This window comes from Protopterus annectens, chromosome 2.part0 (genome assembly GCF_019279795.1).
Source record: "Protopterus annectens isolate FY-2018-M chromosome 2.part0, PAN1.0, whole genome shotgun sequence".
NCBI lineage: Eukaryota > Metazoa > Chordata > Ceratodontiformes > Protopteridae > Protopterus > Protopterus annectens.
The window spans coordinates 1,343,895,360-1,343,915,423 of NC_056728.1; the positions used below are offsets into that span (position 1 = coordinate 1,343,895,360).

A 20,064-nucleotide genomic window follows, 5' to 3' on the forward strand; every position below is an offset into this window, starting at 1 on the left:
TTGTCTGATTGGGACATGCAGGTATACCTCTTTTAGGTCTAAAGTCACGAGCCAAGCCTTGCTGTCCAGCATGGGCAGAAGCTGCTGCAAGGTCAACATCTTGAATTCTGGTATATACAGGAAAGTGTTTAGAATAGATAGGTCCAGTATTGGTCTTCATGCTTTGTCCTTTCTGGGTACCAAGAACAGTACAGTAAAATCCTTGTCCCTGCACTTGCTGTGGCACTTGTTGAATAGCCCTCATATCCATGAGAGCTGCGACTTGTTTTTGAGCCTCTGTCCATTGATATTTTTGGCAGGTCTGGCCAACCGTTTGCCCTTGGCAGGGCATGGAAGTGAAACTTGTAGCCTTGTGACACTATGTCTAGAACCCATTTGTCCTGGGTTATATTGTGCCAATTTTGAGAAAAAAGTGCTAGTTTTCCCCCTAAGGGTGCTGCCAGAAGATAAGTGCTTGGTGCAGGCAGGGGGAAGTCATTGGGACGGTTTCCTGTAAGGTTGTGATTTGTCTTCTCCACCTTTGGAGGTAGAAGCACCCCATTGCTTAGACCTGTAGGAACCTTGCGGCTGTGATCTGCCTCTAGGGGGTCTGGATCTGCCCCTTTGAGGTCTGTCTGAGACTGGAAAGGACCAATTCTTTGTAGGCCAGTGTCTGCTAAATCTAGGTGACTGTACCAGTAAGAAATCATTGACCGTTTGCATAGATTTAGCTTTGTCCTCCATTTTCTTTAACACCTCTTCTGCCTTAACACCAAACAAGGTATCATGTTGTAATGGAGCATCTAATAATTTTGCTTTAACATGATCAGGCAGATTTTGTTCCTTTAACCAAGCATGCCACCTAATGACAGAACCCGTAACAGCGGCCCTGCAGGAGGCCTCCAGAGAATCAAAACTACATTGCAAAGTATGCTTTCCAACTTGTTCAGCTGCATGCAATAAATCCTGCATTTCTTTGTTTTCTGCAAATTCAGAATTTACCATCATTTTCTGTTTAAGCAGTGTCATGATATACTGCTGATATGTGAACATATGAAACTGGCAATTTAAGGCCCTTATAGCTAAGGTAGCAGATGTGTAAATCTTTTTTCCCCATCTATCCAGTGCCCTAGAATCCCTGTCAGAGGGGGTAGGGTTTTTTGCAGTGGAAGCCTTGACCCCTTTGGGACCCCGAGAAATAGTTTCCCAGTCTGCAGTAGGGTTTTTGAAAAGAAATTTATGTGAGTCAGGGACCCTGTAGTATCTGTTCTGCTTAACAGGAGCTGGAGTTAAGGAGTCAGGGGTCAGACTAGACTCTGAGAACACATCTACAATGTCTAACACAGGTGGAATAGCTAGAGGCCTGTGTTGAGGTAGTAAAAGGAAGTCTCTGAGCCTCCTCTTAGATTCTGAAAAATCTTGGCTCTCCCAGTGGAAGTGCTCCCTCATGGTATGCAAGATTTCCCCAAAAGAGTACCCACTCAGACTGCTAGTAGCAGCAATGACTCCTGATTGCATGTAATGCCAGCACTCTGGCTTACCTCTACCTCTTCCATTTACATGGGTCCTTTCGGCAATGGCCATAAGGAGTGAAAGGGGGGAGCTAATGTAAACCCTCTTGCCCTAACCTATGTACAATTACTACACCTGAAGGGAGGGAGACTGAGTATACAGCAAGACAGCATGTGAAAAGACCAAGACTGACCCAGGCTTTGTCTTTTTGTATGTGTCCTTTCCCAGAGGGAAACATTGCATCACAGTGGCACCCACAAGCCCATGCTTACCCAGGACAGCAGCACTATGGGACTAAGCTGAAGAGTCTCCACTTTCCCAACTGCGATCCAGGTGGATCACAAGATCCATGCTGGCTGGGTATGCCCCCTGCGATGCACCCACCAACACAAGATTCTGCGATGGGACAGCTTAGGGTTTGGCACTGCAATGACTCCAAGTGGAGAATAACCCAAATCTGGCTTGTGCATTCATGAATGTGATAACGACTTGTACTTATGTGAACAGTGACAGCTGCTGAGAGTTTTACCTGATAAGTGATAATGACTCAGTGCTATATTGTAACTGCACTTATTGTTTAATGTGATAACGAGCTGCATTTCATTACTTGAAAGTTATGCATGCTCAGACACAGGTGATAATTGCCGCACATAACTTGTTGAGTAGGCATTCATTATATTATCTTGTGCAGCTGTTATGTAACAGACTCATTATCCGTAAGGAGAAGACTTGAGTAATTCAGTAAAATAGCATAACACTTAGATGTCGCTGATACCTTTCTCCCACTTAAATTGCACACATCACTAACAAACTCAAGAACATTTCCCAAAATATATGGTAGCTCCATGCTGGGAGTAGTCAGCAAGTAATAACCTGTATCTCTCTCAGGCAACTACTGAGCATAATCAGAAATGCAATAAGCCAAGCCAAAATGTCAAACTTATTTGGCTGATCCATCTATGAATTAATCCAAATAGTAGTAATTCATGTTCTCAACTGGTTACAATAATAGAGGCAGCTGTACCCACCAGGAAGAAGTACAGAACTAACTCAAAAACAAAACGCTGGTGGAATCACAATCTATTGGCTGAACAGAAGGAAAATCATGGGAGAACTTAGGAGGTGCAGCACCCAGCAGGATAAAAGCACTCTCAAACAAACTCCTCGGAGGGCAAATAAAGTCTACTAAAGCCAAATTTGAGTTCATGTTCGGCCTCCCAGGCCAAGGATAATCACAAATGTACTTAACCAGGATTATACAACAATTGAAAAGTTCACAGAGGTGCCTCACTACAAGATTATCCAGGGATGCCTCCTAAATAGCCTGCAATATGACATATGAGGGTCACTGGTGTAACTATTCAACCATAACATCTGCACAGGCTTCCTCCCATAAGAATGGTAGACTGCAAAGGTTTTTGCTCTGCCCAAGGGTAGACCATCAATGGATCTTGGCAAGAACAAACTCATTACTATGACACTGATATGCAAAGCCATGGAAAAAAATCATCATAGAAATTATCACAGATGACACGGGAAACACACAGGAAACTTTCATACACTGGACCCAACCCAGTTTGTTTTTTTGAAAGGTAGGGCATGCTTAGAGAACTTGCTGGTCTCGTTTGAAAAGGTCAGTAAAGAAATGGATAAGAATAGAACAGTGCATACTGCCTATCTTGACTTAGCTGCAGCATTTGACACAATTCCTAATTTGATCAAAATATCTGGTCGAGCAATGCCAACATTCAGATGCAAAAATAACCCTGCTATGCTCGGTTTCAGCATTGTATCGGTTTGAGCACTGGCATCCAAAATCATTTTGAACACTCGTATGACCCATAAAACCCATGCAATATTGGAAACATTGACAATGCAACCCAACAGCTAAACAAAAATAAAACAGCCACTCTTGGTGGAATCACAATATCAATACGCTGTGTAACACAAGGAAGAAAATCATGTACAAAAGTAGGAGGGTGCAGCACCCAGCAAGATAAAAGCCGTCTAAAACTAAAACACATAGCTCCCTGATGCAGACAGTTCATACTTGCAACTAAGTCTTATCATATAGTTAGTATCTAAAACCCAAATACTTCAACACTTAACTATCCCATCACTTAAAATAACTGACCTGCCTCAACAAAAAAGTCTACGTATATGACTTAACAGATTCTGAAAAAATATCATTCAGAAAAAGATTACTATATGGGAGACAACTTTGCCTGCTGTATGACATGAGTGATGCAGCATGCAGGACAGGCTGAAATGCCAACCAAGTTGCAGATACACAGCAGCTTGTATACAACCCATGCAACAAGTCACAGAAGCACTGCGAAATTTCTGCACTTTGGGCCATTATGCAGGATTTAGTAAGATCCAAGGTTTTCAACCAGCCTCTATGTCTGCCTGGACAACAGCTCCTCCTCTGCTCTAATCTGTTTACAGAGGTACCTCACTGAAAGATTATCTAGGGATGCCTCAGACATTATAGGTCAATGATTTGCCTAAAATCCCATAAAAAGGGGCATTTCTGCTGGAAGGGGGGACTGTTAATGGGAGCATTGCCATAGGTACCAACACATCTTGTTACAGTTTTGAGGGAGGGCCCAAGTATGTTTTCACAAAGCGAGAGAAGATCACTATACAGCATTGAATAAACTACAAACTAAATAATCTTTTATGCTTATGCCACAGCCAGGCTAAATTTGTCACTAGGACCAAGGATGGAGAGTTCCACTGTTACTCTCTATCCCCAAATAACCAAATTTTAAGCATCACAATGCTTACAGCGACAGCATGCAGGTCTCTGCAACATCCCTGCAGGCACCTGGCCTGATTCTGTGTTTTATAAATTCACCTTCTCCCCACCAATAAGATCATCAAATTAAATTTATCAAGAAAGTGCTTAGACCGTACTACAGGGGGATCTTTTAGCATGGATGTTCCAAGACTATGAAATGCTCTCCCTATCAACACTTTTGTCAAGTGCTTTAGACACTGGTTACTTATGGCAACCAGGTAAACCTCCTCTGTGTACATCATGTTTCTAAATGGCTCCCCATACTCCACAAAGGATTTCAAGTCTGTCTTAGATGCTGTGGTAAACCCCCCCAATACAATCTTCCTTGGGAATTCATACTATTTGTAAGGAAGGGTAGCCTACTTATGACAGTCCTGATCGAGACGCTTCAAACAGTATAACAAATAATTACACTACTAATTACCCCTGCTCTCAGATATTGGTCATTTCTGCCTCGGGTTCATTTGACAGTTATCCATTACTCTCTACCAAGTGCCCTTCACATTTTCTCCCTCACCAAAGCACTAATATTACTGTCACGATTACTGTTGAAATGTAAATCACTCATTCATGCTCCAACTATTTGCTTAACAGCAGTGCTAATTTAGCATTTCTTTCTTATAAAAAGCTTGCTTACGTACTTAGGAAAAACGGGCTACGAAAAGCAGTTAAAATCCACGGCAAAAAAGACTGAACCAGAAAGTTAAATCCACAACACTTTCCACGTGATTTATCAATCACGTGGAAAGTGTTGTGGATTTAACGTTCTGGTTCAGTCTTTTTTGCAGTTGCTTACATACTTCACATTACATTTTTCATCTGTGGCTGTTAAGTTGTTAAAAAGCACAGAATCTACTCTGCTAAAGGACATCGGGGTTGTATGTCAACCCGATCACCAGTATAAACTAGCTTCACCCATAGCCCACATAAAATTTGTAGAACAGTGGTAGTATTCCAGGTTCCAGCATTCACCGTTACACTGTCCATCTATGTTACTGTAACTGGCACCCACAACTTATTTCATATCACAAAGGGCAATGCCAAGAGATGCTTGATCTCAAGGCACGTAACAAATATTTTCAGTAAAACATTGATTAAACTTGCGGCAATCTCAGAAAATAATGGACAGCCTGCGGACAGGAATTTGATCTTAGCCATAAAACAGTCTGTTAATATTATTTTAAGTTATTTGCATGTCTGTATTACATGTATCTCTCTCCAGCGAAACTGTGTATTAAAAAATGGACATGCAGAGAATTTAATGCAGAGACTCTCTGCATGCCACAAATAAATTCCACGGGAACCTTCTTCACCTGTAGCGCCAAGCATAGATCGATAAAAAGGCACAGTTTGGTGTTCACCTCTATGCTGTTTTGTCAGAGGTAACCATGACAATGGATGGGTATATAGCCTGTTACCGCTTCCTGTGTCAGTGGACAACGACATGCACGTCTCTAACCAGATTCCACTCCTCAATACAACTTGAAGAACATATATTTTTAAATGTGTTTAGCTATCATTTTCCTACTGTTTAAAAACCTTTGAACAGCAGATATATTTAGCTTTACAGACAGAGGAATAGTGTGGGTTACAATGGAAAGCTACACAGAGATGCGGAAAGCTCTAACCTTCTTGTTAGTTTTTTATATGCATTATTACAAAAATAAAATTGTCCACATGCTTAATTACTTAGTGCCTAAAGAAAACAATTAAACTGGTGTTATAATTACAAAGGAAAATTATATAACCTGCATTTTTCATCCGTAATAAACAGCTAGCATATCAGATATGCTTTATAACAATGAGTACATTGGAAAAAACGACTGCATTTTAGCGAGGACATGTGCTACAGAATACAGTTAAATTCTGTTTTGTTTGATTTATGATGACGATTCTATAAGGCATAAAACTACAAGCTTCATACCAGTATTTTCTGCAAAGGAAAGCAGGCCACAGCAGCTGAATTATAAAGCCATGAAAATTTTAAACAGACAGCACAGCTGCAAGTAGAACTTCTGTAGAAGTCCGTTCAGATAAAAAAAAAAATCAGTCCTCATAAAGCAAGAAAACCATGTAAGCTGTAGCAGGGCAACATGTTACCTTATCTTACCTTATGCATCAGAGATTAAATGGTCTGTAGAAGAGACTTGCAGTTTTTCTGAAATGCACATAGATCTCTGGTGCAGGTCTTTCTTCCCATAACTGCAGCAAATCTCCCCGGGTTCGTTAAGTGATTAGCAGGATAACTAGAGGGATCCAGCAGTAATTTCTACAAAAGCAAGATAAAGAAAGGGAACTTTTACTGCTAGAACCCCTATTTATTGGGACAGAACAAAGGATTTTAGATCAGGGGGTGGAGGAGTTAAGTAGACTGTGACTGGACACAATGGCTTGCTTGCATAGAAAATCGGCTTGCTATGAGAAGAAAGTACAGAGTGACTTGCAAGCCGGTTTTCTCTGAAAACTAATATAACCACCACGTAACTGTATGCTGAAAATTAAGCTGACAATGTAACTGAGAGAGTTCAGTTACTTTTTCAACTTAATTTTCAACAATGGAGTTACTATCTGACTACAAAGTTAACTGCGCTGGGAGAAGGCACTTGGGGTTAACAGATTGGAATTCCAATCTTCTCATGGCGCACTCGGTGTTAAGCACAGAGGCGCCATGAGAAGGTAATTGGGGTTAATGAGTTAATGCCTGGATACCTCTCGGCTTGTAAGTTGACAATCCAGAACAATTCCCGATTTTCTGTGTAGTTCTAGATGTCACCACCCCGAGCACTAGGTGCAATAGTTTCTATAACCCTGAAACCAAAAATATGTTCCCTCCCTTGGAAGAACAAATATATATTACGCTCTGAATTTGCCTCTTGTGTTAAGTTCTAACAAGAGGTTTGTGGACAATCTCTTTTTATTTGGACAGGCAGTGAAACACGATTGCTGGATTTTATTGAGTACATTAATGAGACTGTTCCATTTCTGAAATTCACTTAAATATTCTAGGAGAGAGATGGATTTTTTAGATGTACGTCTTCTTGTTGATGACTGTTTTAGGCTCACAACTACTGTGTTCAAAAAGGAATGTAGAAGGAATACCATGCTACATAGGAACAGCATGCATCCTGGACACATCTTTAGGAATGTGCTCAAGGGACAAGGCATGCGTGTGTCACGGCTGAACAATAAGGATGATGTGTTCCAATGGCAATATTAAGCAGCTGAAAGGGGAATTTTGCAATAGAGGTTATAGAGAAAGAGAGGCAGATAAGGCATTATGGGAAAGCAATATATGTAGAAGGAATAGAGCTCGTCCTTTGTACTCTGAGAAAGCGACACAGGCGATCCAGGAGACGAGTCAGACAACAGAGCTTTTACCTTCAAAGAGAGATGTACTGTATTGTTTCACTATACTAGTGACATCAATAGTGTTTTACACATTAGAGAGAATAATTGGTCCATTTTACATTTAGATGAAGGATTAAGAGGGGTCGTAGGAGAGAAACCTAGATTTGTTTTTAAAAATAAATAATCACTTAAAAGACAGTTGTGCTATACAGATGAACAACTCTGATAGAAGTGAAAGTAATGTAGTAGGTACCTTTATTTTACATTTATTTTACATTTGTTAACCGGGCTAGTCTAACTGGATACATGTCCATTTTCAGTAGAGGCCCGAGGAGTTAAGCTCCAAGTTAGGACAATAAAATTAATACAATACAGTATAAGGATACATGAGCAAATATTAAAGTATTAACAGTATGCGTAAACACGTTATTACAGTAAAATGTACAGTGCACGATACAAGTGTAAGCTCAAAGTTAGGACAATAAAATTAATACAATACAGTATAAGGATACATGAGCAAATATTAAAGTATTAACAGTATGCGTAAACAGGTTATCACAGTAAAATGTACAGTGCACGATACAAGAATAAATAAAGGGATGTAAAATACAATCAGAGTAGTCAAGAGAAATAAGCAACATGGTTTAAAAAGAAAAATAGAGTTGCTTAATGAGTAGATGGGTTAGACAGAGTAGAGTATATAGAGACACTTTGACTAGTCAGGTTTAGAGCTTTGACATAACCAGTGTGTTTTCAGGAACACTTTCAATTTGTTTTTGAAAGAGGATAATGAGGAAAGTATGGAGAGTTCGTCTGGAAGGAGGTTCCAGGCTTTCCCAACTATATTAGAGAAAAGGGAGTCGCCAGCTTTGTTATATGTTTAGTGGTATGTACTAGAAGTTTCTGAGAAGACCATAAGGATTCTAGGTTTTATAGGGGGTGATTAGTATCGAGAGAATAGGTGTTTTAGAAGGTTTGTAAAGAGTGTTATGGGCTATAGTTAGCTGATGGAATTTAATTAGATTTTGAAGTTCAAGCCAAACTAGCTGTTTTAAATTAAGGCAGTGATGGGTTCTAAAAGGATTACCAGTTGCAAATCTAGCTATATTGTTGTAGGACATTTCCAATTTGTTGAGATTATTTTTTGAAAGGTTAGTAAAAACAGGTGACGCATAAAGTAGAGAAGAGATTAGATGAGTGTGTGCTATTGTGGTTCGAGCTGAAGGTAGGAGAAAGGATTTTATCCTATAGAGAGAGCCTAGCTTTTTATTGACTGTTTTTATAGTATTGTTAATATGGATGTCAAAGTTCAGATTATTGTCAATGGTGACTCCAAATAGTTTTGTGGATGGGTCTGGAGATATAATGGTATTATTGATAGAGTTTATTGAGAAATCCAGTGGAGGGGATTTCTTGGTAGGAGAGAAGAGGAGGAGTTTAGTGTCCTGTAACTTTTGTAAGTTCACAGATACCTGCACCAATTTTTCCATCTCTCCACAGGTATTGAATATGGATTCAAAGCCTATGCTAATTGCAGGAGTAGGAATTTGGTCTACTTAGCTAGCTGCAGGACTTGCAGCTGTTTTTATGCAGGGAAAACAAACAGATCGCTCAAGGAACGTTAAGAGGGAGCATCAGTATTGTATTAACAGATCAGATACACATAATGCTTTAGCGAAACATTGTGTACAGTTAGGGAGGGAACATATTTTTGGTTACAGGGTTGTAGAAACTATTACACCTAGTGCTCGGGGTGGTGACATCAAGAACTACACAGAAAATCAGGAATTGTTCTGGACTGTCAACTTACAAGGTGAGAGGTATCCAGGCATTAATGGGCGTACCTCTATCAAGCCTGTTTTAAAGGATACATGTCTCTTTAAATGAATGTACTGTATTTAATTGGTTGATATTTTTGATAGGCTGTTTTGCATTAATTGTGTGATGATGCCTGTATAATTTACAAAGTTATGTTCTTACCATAACATTCCATGTGATTTGTTCATCTCGCCTTTGTTCTTTACACATGGGGGTTCATAGCCGATCCATCGGCTCAGAGTCGGCCACTTTCCAAGCTCAAGATCTCTGAGTAGCTCGAGGCACAGTCCCTATCCCATGATGCTCTCCTACCAACCGCAGATCTAGTTTGCTGAACCAGCAAGAACAAAACACACTAAGCAACAAAAATACAACATGTATATAGTACATAACTATTTTCAATAGCTAAACAATAATCTGGCTGGAAAGAAAGACACTAGCAAGACCACCAGTCATACCCATTCTTCCAGTACCTGGAGGGGGAAGGTGGGAGGGAGTGTAAGAACAAAGGCGAGATGAACAACTCACATGGAACGTTATGGTAAGAACATAACTTCTTTATATGAAGTTGTTCAATCTCACCGTTTGTTCTTTACACGTGGGTAGCGTCCCAAGCACCCTAATCCTGGGCGGCTCATGGGAGTACATTCCTGAGAAAGGTGGAACCAAAGGAAGCCCTGTCCCTGGAGGCCCTGTTCACTTTGTAATGAGTAATAAACGTACGAGGTTTGGACCAAGTAGCAGCTGCACAAATGGTGTCCAAAGGTAAACGGGCTGTGTGGGCTAGAGACGTAGAAACAGCCCTGGTAGAATGAGCCATCACTTCACGTTCTAAAGGTTGTTTAGCTGAAGAATATACAAATTTTATACAATCAGAAATCCATTTGGACAATGTAACTTTGGATACCAAAAAACCTTTCTTATTGTCTGCATAGGAAACAAATAGTTGATCAGATTTCCTAAATTCTTTTGTTCTGTCTAAATAAAACCTCAGTTGTCTGTGAACATCAAGCTTATGCAACATGTACTCCAATCTATTAGCATATTTGAAAAAAACTAGGAAGGTCAATAGACTGGTTCAAGTTTGCCTCGGAGAAGACCTTGGGGAGAAAGGTTGGATTTGTTCTTAAAGACACTCTGTCGGGTTAAAAGACCAGATATGGAGGCTTGATAGAAAGTGCTTGTAGTTCCGAAACTCTATGCGCCGAAGTAATAGCCACCAGGAAAATTGTCTTCCAAGAAAGGAACTTCAAAGGACAAGATGATGCAGGCTCAAAAGGGGGACGCATGAGTTGAGATGGTACCAAATTTAGTTTCCAGGGAGTAACAGGATGTCTGATAGGTGGCCTAAGGTGATGAGTTCCTTTCAAAACGGCTTTACATAATCTGTGGGACATAATGTTAGAACCACTGCATCCCACATGGAAGTTAGATATGGCAGCCAATTGAACCCTTATCGTAGAAGCTGCCACACCATTGTAGAAGAGCGAAGTCAAGAATTCCAGAATACTATGAATAGGGGCGACATAGGGATAACTATCATGCTGAGAAGCCCAATCAACACATCATTTCCATTTGCTGTTATACAGTTTCCTGGTGGAGACTTTATGAGAGGAAACTAGAATATGTTGAACCACGGGAGACAATTCATGTGACCTGGCTAGGTTGGGAAGTGGAGCAGCCAAGCTGTCAGTTTGAGGGAGACAAGAGAGGGATGAAGAACTCCCGACAAATGAGTCAGAAGGCCTGGCACTGGGGTCCAAAACCCAAGGTTCTTCCACTTGGTACTGCTGTAGAAGGGGAACCATATCTGCAGAGGCCAAAACAGGGCTATCAGAATAACAGTCCTTCCCAAGCTTTTGGCTTTCTGTAAGAATCTGGGGATCAGCGGGATTGGAGGAAAGGCATAAAGGAGACCCGAGGGCCAACCATATATGAGTGAGTCCCTTGGGTTGCCCCCTGGTTGAGGGTACAGGGCAAAGTAGCTTCTGCATTTGGCATTCATCGGGGATGCAAAAAGGTCGCAGCAAGGCTTTCTGCCACTTGTTCTTTGAGGGAAAACTCATGAGGCAACAGAATGGCTCTGCTCAGTTTGTCCACTATCACGTTGGATGACCCGGGTATGTGCGTTATCAGAAAGTGCCCGGTGGATACAGCCCACTGCCAAATTCTCAGGGCCTCTTGGCATAAGGGGTAACACTTGGTTCACCCTTGCTTGCTGATATATCAGACTACTGACATGTTGTCTGTCTGTATTGCAATCGTCTCTCGAAGTACAAAGTCGTGAAAGTGTTGCAACGCTAGAAACACCACTCTCAACTCTAGGACACTGATGTGCAAATGAGATTCCATGTCTGACCAAGTGCCTTCGACAGTTCTTCCCTGAAACAGCACCCCCCCACCCTATCAGGGAAGCATCCGTGGTCACTATGGCTGTGGGAGGGGGAAGTACAAATGGGCGACCTACAGTAACTTGGTGGCTGCTCAACCACCAAAAAAGGTCCTTTTTGCAAGCATCTGTCAGAAGAATCTTGTGTGACATTGGAAGCTGTTGATAAGACTACTGTATGAACAGTAACCACTGGAGTATCCTCATGTGCATTCGTCCCACAGGAACCGCTATGAGTGTCGCTGCCATGGTGCCTAACAGCTTCAGAACCTGGAATGCAGAAACTTTCCTTTCAGTTAACAAATGGGACACTTGACTTCGTAAAGATATTACTCTTTCTTGAGGCAATCTGACCAGGTTGGTGGTGGTGTCTAGATCTGCTCCTATAAAGGAAATATGCTTTAACGGCAATAAAGCAGATTTTTCGAAATTTAAGGTTATGCCCAATTTGGAACGCAGGTTGATAGTCTAATCTCTGGCACGAATCAGCTGATGCCTGGTGGTGGCGGTGAGAAGCCAGTCGTCCAGATATGGAAACACCCAGAATCCTAAACGTCTCAGGTGAGCCGTGACCACTGCCATACATTTGGTAAACACTCTGGGGGCTGTGGTGAGACCAAAGGGCAGAGCTCGGAATTGGTAGTGACTGGCCCCCAGCTGGAAACTTAAGTGATCTCTGGATGGCCTGGCCATTTTGATGTGGTAGTAAGCATCCTTGAGATCTATAGAGCACATCCAATCGCCCGTTTCGTGAAACGGAAGTATCGATTGAAGCGTGACCATCCTGAACTTTTCCTTTTTGACAAAGATGTTTAGTTTGCTGAGGTCTAAGATGGGCCTCCAGTCCCCTGTTTTCTTTGGAACTAAAAAGAACCTGAAGTAAGTTCCGGATCCTATCTGGTCTGCCGGGACTGGCTGGATGACTCTTTCTAGCTGCCTTTGAATTTCTATGGCTGCTAGATTCCGCAGACTGGGTGGAAAGTCTGGGATTCTTGTACGAATGGAAGGGGATTCTGAAAAGGGAAAGATGTAACCTCTGGTAACTATGCTTTTTACCCAAGAATCTGATGTAATGCCTAGCCAGGCGTCTGGGTATAAAGCTAAGCAACCCCCGACTGCCTCCAGAGAAGGACAGTCGAGCCTCCTCTCAGGAGCGCTGATACGGCTTGCCAAGGAACTGCTCCATGTCACCCTGGTTCTGCGGACCCCTTCTGCTGCCTGGGTGGTGTCTACCATTATATACCCCTCCTCTGCCCCTTGAGGGGGGTTCACTACGTGTGTTCTGGAAAGCTCCTTGGGACTTTCGGAACCACATTTTTCCATCTTTCTGCCCTTTGGAGTATGGTTTAGTGGGGGTGGAAAAACAGACTCTTACGGCAGATAGAGTCTTTCCTTCCTGCTCACACCTATTGAGTGTCTCCTTGACTTTAGGCCCAAACAAGGAAAAGCCATAGAATGGGGGTATTAACAAAGGAAGACTTGAAGGCTTCCGCAAAGGAGTATAAGCATATCCAGGATCGTCTCCGCAGAGCTATCGCTGAACCTGCTGCCCCGCTCGATCCATCAGCTGCATAAGAAATGAGCCGCATGGACGAGTTCACAATCGAATTAAGGGTGTTAAGCTGTGCCGTCACTTTCTCAGAAACAGCATCATCTGTTTTGCCCTGTAGACTATCTCCAAGCTCTTTGAGGAGATCTCGTTGAAGACAGGTAAAGTGGGTTAAAGAGTTAAGCGATCTCATTGCAAATGTCGCAGAGCTGAAGATGCGTTTCCCATATCTGTCCATCATCCTAGAGTCTTTATTAGGAGGATGAACAGAAGAAGATGTTTCCAACATCTCTTTCTTGGTGGCCGCCACCACCACCATGGCATCAACGGAGACTCCCTTCATAAAAAAAGACCTGTCTTGAGTAGAGGTGATAAATTTGTTGGGCCTCCGAGGGACCGGTTCCATGGAATCAGGAGACTCCCACGCCCTTCGAGCGACCAAGTCCATTAATTCGTCAAAGGGCGGAGTAACCCAGGAGGTGGAAGGTTGAGACCCAAAGGCCTTCAGCAGCACAGACTTATCCTCAGTAGGGGTAAGGGACTGCCAGTCACCCCTCTGCCTTAATATTTCCAGGATGTCTGCAAATGAGACAGCCTCAGAGGACCGTGGGGACCCTTCTGATTCCTCTAAGTCTGTGTCTGATGTTAAGGATTCCTGTGGGGAATCCAAATGCCTCCTCTTGCACACTCGCTTTCTAGGGACTTCATCAGTGGGGGCGTCTGGTGAAGTCTCCATCAAGCAGGCGTCACCCAATGGGGTTACCTGAGGCTCTGGGTCTTGACGTTTGGTAGGAACCTGTGGTGTAGGGACAGAACGTGGCCCTTTAGGGGAGGAAGAGGAAAGATCCGAAGAGGTAAGGGTCTTTGCAGATATGACCCTCCTCATGGCATCGAAGACACCAATTTCCCGACCCAAGGAGTCCGCCGGTTTCGAAGAAGATGGCAACTTCCCAGGGGCTGAAACCACGGGCTCCGAACTAGAGGACGGAGCTGAGCTTATCTGCGCCGAAGCCCTGAGAGGGAGAGTAGGAACTGAAGTGTCGGTTCAACTCTCTGCCCTGGAACCAGCGAGAGAGTGATGGCTCCAAGAGACTTCAATCGGAACCGAGGAGGTCAAGGTCGACTGAGCTGAGGGCACTGGAACAGGCCTCGGCTCCAATGGTTCCACAACTATCAGATAATCTCTTTCTGGCTCCAAAGGCTCGACTGGCCTCGGAGGAGGAGCAGAAATTGTGGCGGGGGGGGGGGGTCGTAGGCTTCGAAGTCAGTTGGGACAAAGCCGAAAGCAATTTGGCCAGGGCCGGGTTCTCCAAAAGCCTCTGCACCACGCAGCCCACATTGATGTTGGAAAGGGTACCGGAAGAACAGATCGAAGGAGCTGAAGAAGCCACCATCCTAAGGATCGGGGACTTTAAAACTTACAACACCGGCTCCAACACTGTGATTTGGCTCCGAGGTAAGAGTTCAGTGCACAGCTCCGAAGGCTGAGGAGCCGGCGACCAAGTCTTCCAGAGGTGCTCGGAGCAGAGGACCTGTGCTCCGATGACACCTTAGAAGACTTCGACCCCTTGAGGACTTGGAGGTCTGGTCAGTCTTGTCTAGTGCTTCTTGAAAGTCTGGCTTCAACAGCCCTCTATCCACTAATTTCCTTTCTTTCTAACAAAACGCTGCCACTGAAGGAATGGCAGATAGAGCAATCCTCTTGCAAATGTAGTGGACCCAAGCAGTACACACAAGAAACGTGGTTATTAGTGATGGACATCTTCTGGCCACAGTCACACCTCTTAAATCCTGATTTTTGTTTCTCAGACATGATACCAAAGAAAACAAATATCAGATCCCTGATAAACAGTAATGTCAATAATCTGCTAAGAACTCCTAGAAAGTTCAGATCCCTGCACTGCAAATTGACTACAAGTATTATTTTAAAAGGTCTCATCACAAAAACGTTCAGATAAAACAAATCTAATAGCACCTACAAGTTATGAACAAGGAGGGGATAGGGAATTAAAAAAATTTGACAGAGCACTGTCAAGTAAAACACAACTAAATAAAGGCCAAAGGCCTAGGAGCAACCGTTCCGATTTAGAAAGACAAAAAATATTATACAGTTAACTCACTGAAACAACAAATATGAGTAATATTAAAAGTATCACATATATCAGATCCCTGATAGCTAAATAACTAAATATATTCTTCTAAGAAGAAATAAAGGTTACTGGCCCGAGCTTCCTCCAAAGGTCGTGCGATCCGTTGCAGCGGCAAACTAGATCTGGGGTTGGTAGGAGAGCATCATGGGATAGGGACTGTGCCTCGAGCTACTCAAAGATCTTGAGCTTGGAAAGCAGCAGACTCGCACCCCTACGTGTAAAGAACAAATGGCGAGATTGAACAACTTCACATTACTGTTTTTTTAGTAGATTTTATGGTTTGAAGAAGCACAATCAGTTGTGTGAAAGCGCTTACCTTTATGCATTAGTCTTCTGTCAGTTTTATGATATTGGCCATGTTTCAGTGTTTTTCTTTTATTATTTGGATAACCTCACAAAGCTTAAGGAGGGCATCATGGAAGATAAGCAAATCACCCCAAGGGCATACAAGTGTTCCAGAGTATTGGCTTCTGAATGCAGAATGGCCCTTTACTTTTTTTTACAGGTCTTTATTAAAGCATCCAAGCCACTATAGCCCAACACCATTATTTATTGATATGACATATTATGCCCACTTCTGGGCTAGTCAGTAAATCACAGGATAAGATCAAGGCAAGGATCGTAGGCGGGCATAAGACTTTTCAGACATTACAAAGAACTCAACATGTGTACTTTCATTGCTTTGCAAACTGCATAATTTCTTCTCAAAGCTAAAAAAAAACAGTAAATATTCTGTGAAGTACAACATTTGATAAAAAAACACAAAGAAAATTACAGGATGAGGAAAGCAACTTTACCCAAGTTGGTGTGTATCATAGTCTTGTATAGCAATAAGTCAACAAGAGAATGCAGAGAAAAGAATTTGCCAACAGGGATGACTGCAAGTAGGAGTACAGAAATTAGGCAAGATGGGATGGAATTTACCAGAGAAAACTGGCAAAGGAACCAAGGTATAAGGAGCAAATAACTAGAGAGGGAAAGATAAAAGAATGGGGCTGGGGCCAAGCAGAAGTCTGGAACGCAGGTTAATGACTGCATTCCCTACCAGTGACTGATACAGCACAAGCAAACAGAAATGGATAAGGGAGTTCTAAGTGAAACACCAGCTCTGGGGCAGTTTTTAGTATAGTCTAAAACAGAAGCTGCTGTTACATAAAGTATTGCATTTTAACTAAAAAAAAAATCAATAAAACGTGGTTAGAAAAGATTGGGGAAAAAAAGAGACTGGAAAAGCAATTTACAAAGGAACAATGGAAGGTCGTATGCATGTCTCCTAAGTACGCAACACAGTTTAGAAGGTTTAGGATTGAGGTATCTGCATAGACATTTTTGTACCCCAGACAGACTTCAAATCATTTTTCCCAAGGCAGACAGCAAATGCTGGAGGTGTGATGGGGAACAGTGAGGTAAATGAGGACATGTTTTTTTATGACTGCAATGAATTGGCAAATTTTAAAACTTCCTTACAGAGTGCTCTATCAGAAATATTCGGGGAGCAAATGGCTACAACTAAGGAAATTATTCTTTTGAGTTTGGATACATAATCTGATTTGCCTAGACCTATTAAGACCTTAAGTTTAATACCACTGACTGCAAAAATAGCAATTACTAGAACACGGAAATCAACATCTAACCTAACTGTAACAAAAGTATTGAATATTGTTAAAGAAATAAAAGAACTGGAAGCGGGATCTTTCGAAAAGAGAAAGAGTGAATTACATAGAAATAAATGGAATTTCAGGAAATGATATATGCTGAATAATGTTCAGGAGGAGGGCGAGCAAGGGTAAGGGAAGCAGGAATTGTGCAATTTATGAAATGTGGGAATGAGTGATAGTTGATATAAAGAAAGTATAAATAAACAAACCATATACGTAATGCATAATGCATGAAACTGTTAATACAGCTTGTTTTCTATTAATGTCTGTGTGCTTATGTCTTAAATGATTATTTAATGGATTGTTTATTTTTCTTTAGCTGGGCAAACTCCAATGAGTAAAGCCATTCTACAGGGGATATCTGGAAGCCCTTCACCTGTGACACAATGTGGAGACCGTAAGAACAAGACCGAAAACCACACGTCTGCTAACCAGCAACAATTATGACACTGTTTATTTGATTTCACACAGCAGTAGAAAAGTCCTTCAAACCCTATCTATAAAGATCTTTATAGAAAGGGGCAATCAAATGTCAGAGAAAATGGCATATACTCTAGTTACTTATTTATTTTTATGTAACACTTCTTAACTGGAAATGACTAATATGGCAGAGCCTATTTTCAACAGAGGCCCAAGAAAAAAGTTAAAGAAGAAACAGTGAAGCGACTGCATTCAGGATAGGGATTAAAACAAAAAAATGCATATGATATATAACACACAGCTGTAGGTTGATAGCGTTTTGTGTGATACAATAAGGATGTATGTATGCATTGTTAAAAGTTAGTGCACCCGATAAATACCACTTTATCTCAGTTCTTTGCACAGCAAAAACTATAACCACAGTAAAAAATATAAAGTCAGTGATTACATCAGTACAACAAAGTAGAGAATGGTTGATGCTTAGCTAGAATAAGGCTATATATTTTGAAAATAAATTGTTACAGGTACCAATAATTAACAGTTTTAGCGAAGACCATGAAAACTACTAAATAAAAAGAAGTGGACATCTATCGTCACTACCTAACTAGCATTTAGGTACAAATACCTGGACAACATTGCAGTAGCTTTTATCAAATACTCATACCTGACAAAGTTGGTGAGAAACAGTCAGGATAACATTTAACGTTTGAAAAAGAAAAAAGAAGCATATGATCAGAGGGTATATTTCAATGCTGCATAGGAAAAATGAAGTGCATACATACTTTAAAGTGCTGCAACAAAACCAAATATATATTTCAAAAATATATTCAAAAGATCTCCCTTTTGGGGTCTTGAAGGCATTTAATGATGGTTAATTATAGCAGTTAGAACATTTCCATCTTGGTGTATTTTCCCCCTTAAGAAGAGCCTTGTTATAATTTTAAGCCTACCTGGGTAAAAATGAACTCATGAACAGAATGGCTAGTGAGCTTTTCTCAGCTTCATATTTTCTCAGTTGTGCACAGTCATTCGCACGCTCAACAGGGAAATGGACAGAAAGGAAGAAGTATCCCAGCCCTTCACATAGTTTCTGCAGTTTTGGAGCATAGTTCTGAAGATAATTAAAAATAATGGTATTACATTAAATCAAGACAGAGCAAAGCACACATGCAGGCAAGTCTGCACTCTTATTTTTCAGTACAACAACCATTAGTTTGTTGATCACTAGATGTCAAATACATATTCATTCAACAAAAATGATTATGTCTGTTCATCAGAGTAGCTTCAGCATTTAACCTGTTCAACAGAAAACAATATACAATACATGCAGCAGCAGCACAAGGTATCCTGCAATAGTAAGGGGTAATGAGGACCTATTTTATCCCTGAGGAAACTGCAGTATTTGAAGGGGATGATAGGTTGGAAAGAAAGATTATGACTTGCAATACCGTTAAAGTAAGACTGCGGGGAAAGAAAAAAATGGGAAGTGAGAGTTGAATAATACAAAGGATTGCTGGAGAGTAGGAAAATATAAGAGAACCAAGGTCCTGGCAGTGAAGGTAGAATAAAAAAGCACATGCGTTGAAGTGTTCTAATGAGTAATTGTAGGAGCTCACAAAGAAAAATGAACTATATGCACTGGCTGCAGCAGTAGATGCTCACATGGCAAGTAAAACTGTGATCTGCTGGGCAGCAGTAAAGACTGAAATATGAAAATCCCTGGTTACAAAATATTTAGAAAGGATGAAAGAAGAATGGAAGGAGGAGCAGAAGCAATACATGTGATGGAAGGAGCAAAAAGTACAGTTTTGTACCTACCATAAATGTAGATGTCCGATAGGTATGCATCTGCAGTCATAACATATGGGTTTGTCCTGCCTCAGGCAGCCCTTCGGTCGGCCGGATTCCAAAGTCTGGGTCTGGCCTCGGCTGATGTCGCACTTCACCCGACGTCATAGCTCCTGGGGTATAAAGGCATCAGCCGACGCCATTTTCCTCAGTGTTTCTTGCCCCAGATGCCAGGTGCCCTCAAGGAAGGCTAAATTTGTATAAAAGTAGCAAATTCCAAACAGTAGAAAACAAAAAGTATATATACATATATACATACAAACAAATACACCATAATAGATTCCCCCAGCTAGCTAAGAGAGGGGTAAGTACCCTAGGAATACCACAGAGGGGAAGGAGGGTGGGTAATCCTGACTGCAGATGCATACCTATCGGACATCTACATTTATGGTAGGTACAAAACTGTACTATGTCCTTCAAGGATGCATCTGCAGTCATAACATATGGGTAGAATACCATAGCCAAACTGGGGGAGGAGGCACTAAGATAATGATTAGTTAAGATCCCTTGTAAAACAGCAGTTGCAAAACCTGCTCGGGATCTGGAGTATAAAGGAAGATTGTAATGCTTGGCAAATGTATGCACGGAGC

At 41.6% G+C, this 20,064-nt stretch overlaps 1 protein-coding gene across 1 annotated transcript in view; it reads right to left on the reverse strand.

Annotated features, from left to right (window-relative positions):
- Nucleotides 1-18,746, reverse strand: part of NPHP3 (nephrocystin 3) — a gene marked incomplete at its 5' end in the record, with an annotated part of 1,580,737 nt that extends 1,561,991 nt beyond the window's left edge. Inside the window, one exon of the mRNA XM_044060401.1 lies at nucleotides 18,577-18,746. Within this exon, the coding sequence (XP_043916336.1) occupies nucleotides 18,577-18,746 (170 nt within the window). The remainder of the gene's footprint in view (nucleotides 1-18,576) is intronic.
- Between the last annotated feature and the right edge of the window lie 1,318 nt (nucleotides 18,747-20,064).